At 51.4% G+C, this 5754-nt stretch overlaps 1 protein-coding gene across 1 annotated transcript; it reads right to left on the reverse strand.

The window, feature by feature from the left end:
* Positions 1-4325: 4325 nt before the first annotated feature.
* On the reverse strand, positions 4326-4853 carry LOC145951941 (uncharacterized). The gene has a single exon (XM_083064136.1). The coding sequence runs from the start codon at positions 4851-4853 to the stop codon at positions 4326-4328; it is 528 nt and encodes a 175-aa protein (XP_082920262.1).
* Positions 4854-5754: the final 901 nt, after the last annotated feature.

Here is a 5754-nt window from a genome sequence, read left to right on the forward strand (position 1 = left end):
CCTGCCAGGGGCAAGGCGCACGGCAAGGCGGTGGCTACCGGGAGGGGCGCCGCCGAGAGGAAAGACCCGCCCCCGCCTAAGGACCTGGAGCCAGGTGTTCCTGGTTACGACTGGGTTAAGCGCGAAATGGGGGGGATCCAAAGTGTGTTCAGGTCGCGTCTGGAGGTCAATGCGGTTTGGGAGACGCACCAGATTTGCGACCCCTCCATATCCCGGATGATTCAGCTCGAGCCCTGTCCGGCCAGTAAGGGTGTGTTCATGGGGAAGTCTACCGACCCCCCTCATTTCTATGTCTATCAGTGTTTCTTCAGGGACCTGGGCATTTGTCTTCCTTTCACTCAGTTTGAGTGTGATTTCTTGAACTACATCAACGCGGCCCCTTGCCAGCTGCACCCCAATAGCTGGGGTTTGTTGAGGGCGTTTCAAGTCCGGTGTGCGGTCCTAGGGCTAGAGTTGTCCCTTCGCGTTTTCCTTCATTTCTACCAGCTGAAGCTGGGCGTTCCGCCTTATGGCATTCTTTCTTTGAACGGGAGTAAAGAAGGTGGTTTATTCACTCTTTACTCCCAGTCTTATAAAAACTTCAAAACCGAGTTTTTCCGGGTAATCCTCGTGGACATTGACCCTTTAGAGGATGGGGGTTTCTACTTCGGTGGACTGCCGAAGTTCCCTTTCTACTGGTGCCCCAAACTGTCTAGGTTTCATGGGGTGAACCCTTCAGAGTTGACGGCTTCGGAGGCTGCCGTCGTTAAGAATCTCTTGGCATTTCCTCGCCCGTTGGATTGCAAGTCGATCTTGTCGCTTGCGAACTCGGCGCACAGGGAGAGGGTCCTGAAGGGTGAGTATCTTGCATTTTGGTAGTTTGTTGAGGTTTGTGTAATTCTTCTTTGCTGATGTGCCTTATTTTCTGTCTGTAGGCCTTATAGGAAAAGACTTGTGGCTTGAGCTGAAGCCCTGCTTCAACGTGACTGAGCTCGGGGTTTCCAAGCCTCCAGAAGAGGAGGTTTCCCCTCTGAAAATCAACCGAAAAAGAAAGAGGGGTGGGAGAGAGGTCGGGGGGACCTCTTCCCCTCGTGAAATAGGGGAGGTTGCCTCCCAGGTTGCTGAAGCCGGCGCGGTGGACCTTGCTGGGAGTCTGCCGTCGGAGGGGGTCGTTCGTGTGGCCGCCGAAGAGGTGGCGTCGGCTGTTGAGCCTGTCGTTCAACCCGGCGAGGTGCCGGCCCAAGCTGCTGAGCGAGTTACCAAGGTGAGTATTTTTCTTTTCTTAGTCTTGTTTCTATTTTTTTCATTTTATGTTGTTTTTTCACCTTTTGACTTGAGGTTGTTTTCTATAGGCACGGGATGCTGTCGAGGAAGTGATCTGGGGTGCAGTACCTACTGCTCCGGTTGGCGAGGTAAGCCGTTGGCCCTCCTGTGGTATTGGCGTTTTACCCTTCTGTTTACTTTTGTTCTTAGAAGAGTATCCTTACTTCTTGCAGGCGGGGAACGACATCGGGGTTTCGGGTCCTCCGGGTTCGGGGGCGTCGGAAGGGGGCCCTTCCGTGGTGGTGCAGGGGGTACCTGCGCCTACTTCCGCAGAGGCTCGTAGAGAGGGATCGAGCTCCGAGCTCCCTACCCCTGGTTCGGTGCCGAGGCCGAAGCGGCCGTACCTTGTGTATCGCTATGCGCAAGAGGGCGCGCCCATGCGGCTGGAGCATTTGAGTGCGTCGGAGGAGGTCGAATCTCTGTGGAGCGCCGCGGTGACTTCGGAGAAGTTTTTCCCGAAGGGGTCGCTGAGTACGGCTGATCAGGCGATGATCGAGTCGGCCGGGCCAATGGGGAGTTTCGATGCCGCCCAGATCTTCCTTCAGAGAGGAACGACCATTGTGGATTACTGGAAACACAAGTGGTCGAGGCAGCAGGAGGAGATAGCGAAGCTGAGGAGCCTTGTTCAGCCTCTGAAGGATGAAAATAGAGTCCTGAAGGAGGAGAACGGGGTTCTGACTGCCGCCCTCGGTGAAGCGAAGATGTAGGGAGCCGAGCTCCAGGCGGCGAGGGGGGGCCTTGCCAGGGCCCAGAAGTCATTGGAGATCGCCCTACGCTCCAACGAAGACTATGCTTCTCGGGTGGGTGAGCTGCAGGGGCTTGTTATCTTGTCCCGCGGCAAGGTGATGTCTTCTCGGGAGCAGGTTCGCTCTTTGGAAGATGAAGTCGCATTTTTGAAGAGCGAGCTGGTGTCGGTAACCGAGGAGCGTCTCCGCGATGAGGTCATTATTGGTAGCAAAGAGCAGGAGATTGCTGCCCAGAGAGTAGACCTTTCGTCGCTGGAGGCCGAGAAGGCGGCGTTGGAGAGGAGACTTGAGTAGGTGGAGCGCTCCATCGTGGTGGAGCATAAGAGGGGCTTCCTCAAGGCTGCTCGTCAGGCCAGACTCCTTGCGCCAGGGTTTGACTTCTCCGGCATGCACGTGGAGAAGGTCTTTCGTTTTGGGAAGCTGTTCAAGGAGGACGACGCTGAGGATAGCTCCAGCGAGAATGCCTCTGTGTAGGCCAATTTTGTAATCGCAATTTATTTTTCTGTTTTGAATTCAAGTGTTGAATTCTGGGAACTTTGCTTGTGTATATATATATATATATATATATATTTGCCTTTATGTGTTTGTGCTTGGTTTTTGCTTTGTGCGCGTTTTGAGACATACGTTCGATGTCTGTTGTATGTTCTTATACTTGGCAATAGCTCGCGCTGGGGTTCGAATTCGGCCTTAGTTTGAAGTAGTTTCTCGTGAAGGTTCGAACTCGATTTCAATCAAACCGAGGTTCGAACTTGACCTTAGATTTTCGTGATGGTTTAAACTTGACCGTAATAAAACGGAGGTTCGAACTCGTCCTTAGATTTTCGTGAAGGTTCAAACTTGACCTTAATAAAACCGAGGTTCGAACTCGACCTTAGATTTCCGTGATGGTTCAAACTTGTCCTTAATAAAACCGAGGTTCGAACTCGACCTTAGATTTTTTGTGAAAGTTCAAACTTGACCTTAATAAAACCGAGGTTCGAACTCGACCTTAGATTTTTTGTGAAGGTTCAAACTTGACCTTAATAAAACCGAGGTTCGAACTCGACCTCAGTTTTTGTCTAGTAGCGTGTTGTGAAGGTTCGAACTCGACCTTAAGTGGGGGCGGAACAAATTGGTTCGGACTCGGTCCTCCATTTATCATAAAACATAAAATGATGCGAAAAAGGTGTGAGTTGAATGGGATGAGTCATTTTATTAATTATGTAAATGTGCCTCGTTAAAAACCCTCTCAGCCAAAATCCATCTTTCATTTTTTTGGGCAAAAAAACCGAGGCGGGAAAAGAGTGCACAACTCATTCATACAGAGTTCAACTGAAATAAAACTTGAGATGCATAGCATTCCAAGTTCGCGGTATAGGTTTCCCGCTGAGTTCTTCCAGTCTATACGCTCCATTTTCCAAGTCTTCTGTAACTCGGAAGGGGCCACCCCAAGTGGGTGCGAGTTTCCCATCTGATGTGTCTTTTCTGGCTTCGCCTAGTAATCGCCATACCAAGTCACCTACACGGAAAAAGCGAGGTTTTACTCGGGTGTTGTATCTTCGGGAAGCTCGGAGCTTGCAGGCTTCCTCATGGACTTGAGCTTCGTCTCTAAGCTCGTCCAGTAAGTCGAGGTCAGCTGCCAGTTCTCGGGCATTCTATTCGTTGTTGAAGACTTGGCGTCTGTGGGATGCTTCTCCGACTTCTACTGGGATCATTGTGTCAGCTCCGTAGGTCAGCCTGTAAGGCGTCTCTTGCGTGGTTGACTGGTGGTGCAATAATACGCCCAGAGGATGCTAGGGAGTTCATCAGGCCACTGTCCTTTGGCGTTTCCTAGTCGTTTCTTGAGTTCCCAGAGGATGACTTTGTTGACAGCTTTGGCTTGGCCATTGGTCTGGGGGTATTCCACCGAGGTCGAAAGGTGTTTGATTCTGAGTTCGTGGAGGAAGTCCTCGAATTCCTGTGCGATGAACTGTCGGCCGTTGTCAGTAACGAGGGCGTGAGGGATTCCGAACCTGTAGATGATATTCTTCCAGGTGAATTTCCGCAAGTTCTCAGTAGTGATTTTGGCGAGTGGACATGCTTCGATCCACTTGGTGAAGTAGTCGATCGCCACCAGGAGGAATTTCAGTTGGCCTTTCGCAGGGGGAATGGCCCGAGGATGTCCATTCCCCATTGGGAGAAAGGCCACGCCGACATCATGTAGTGGAGAGCTTCGGGCGATTTCCGGTGTGCGTTGCTGAACTGCTGACATTCTTTGCATTTTTGGATGTGGCTTTGGCAATCCGACTTCAAAGTGGGCTAGTAGTACCCAGCTCGGAGTACTCTGGTCGCCATTGAGCGTGCTCCGGAATGTATGCCGCATATCCCCTGATGGATTTCCTTGATGACGTAGGCTGCCTGAGATGCTGTCAAGCATTTGAGTAGTGGAGTGGAAACACCACGTTTGAATAATTCGTCCTCGATGATGACGAACTTAGCCGATCTCATCCTCACCTTCCGAGCTTCGACCTTACCCTCGGGTAGGGTCCCGTCTTTCAAGTAGTTCCAGATACCTGCCATCCATCCCAGGTCTTCATTGTCACTGACATTGACGGCTTTTTCGTTTAGGCTGGGTGAGTGTAGTGTTTCCTGGATGATGGTTCGGTGTTGTCCAGGCCTGTTGGTGGTGCCGAGTTTTGATAGGAGGTCAGCTTGGGTGTTTTGTTCTTGAGGCACATGCTGTATGGTGAATTTGTCAAAGGATGAGATCTGGTGGGTTGTGATGTGGAAGTACCGCTGCAGAAGAGTGTCTTTTGCCTGGTATTTTCCACTGAGTTGTTCCACCATGAGTTTTGAGTTGCTGTTGCAACTCACTCTTCAAGCTCTAAGGTCGCGGGCCAGCCTTAGTCCTGCGAGAAGTGCCTCAAACTCCGCCTGATTGTTGGTCACCTTGAAGCTAAACTTGAGGGATTGCTCCAAGGTGACTTGGTTTGGCCCTTCTAGAATGATGCCTGCACCACCGCCTTTAGAGTTGGAGGACCCGTCGACATGTAAAGTCCATACCTGGGGTTCCTCGACGGAAGTAGGCGTGAGCTCGGCTACGAAGTTGGTCAGGCATTGGGCTTTCAAGGGTCTGCGACTTTCGTACTGGATGCCGAACTCAGATAATTCTACTGACCATGCAATCATCCGTCCGGTGAGCTCGGGCTTTCGCAGAATTTGCTTGATGGGGTAGTCAGTTTTGACTACCACCTGGTGACTCTGGAAGTAGGGTCGGAGACGTCGAGCTGCGGTGACAAGTGCTAGTGCTAGCTTCTCGATCATCTGGTATCGCTTCTCCGCATCTTGGAGGACTCGGCTGATGAAGTAGATTGGTGTCTGCGCTTTCTGGTGCTCTTGTACTATTACCGCGCTAATAGCGCCTTCTGCTACGGTCAAGTAAAGGAGGAGGTCGGTTTTGTGATTCAGCCTCTGTAAGATCGGCGGGATTGTGAGGAAGGTTTTGAAGCTTCGAAAAGCTTCTTCGCACTGATCCATCCACCGGAAATCTTTGGGCTTTCGCAGTAGGGAGAAGATGGGCCCTGCCTTTTCCGCGAGTCTGGAGATAAAACGGGATAATGAGACCAATCGTCCAGCTAGGCGTTGGACCTCTTTCACCGTTTGTGGGCTCTGCATCCGGATGATCGCTTGACACTTCTCGGGGTTGGCCTCAATCCCTCTGCTGGTGATCATGAAACCAAGGAACTTG

Source organism: Cajanus cajan, chromosome 9, assembly GCF_000230855.2.
Source record: "Cajanus cajan strain Asha chromosome 9, NIPB_CcT2T_4, whole genome shotgun sequence".
Classification (NCBI taxonomy): Eukaryota; Viridiplantae; Streptophyta; class Magnoliopsida; order Fabales; family Fabaceae; genus Cajanus; species Cajanus cajan.

Coding starts and splice junctions, on each gene's coding strand:
- LOC145951941 (XM_083064136.1), bottom strand. CDS start 4,853: ATGGTGGAACAACTCAGTGGAAAATACCAGGCAAAAGACACTCTTCTG.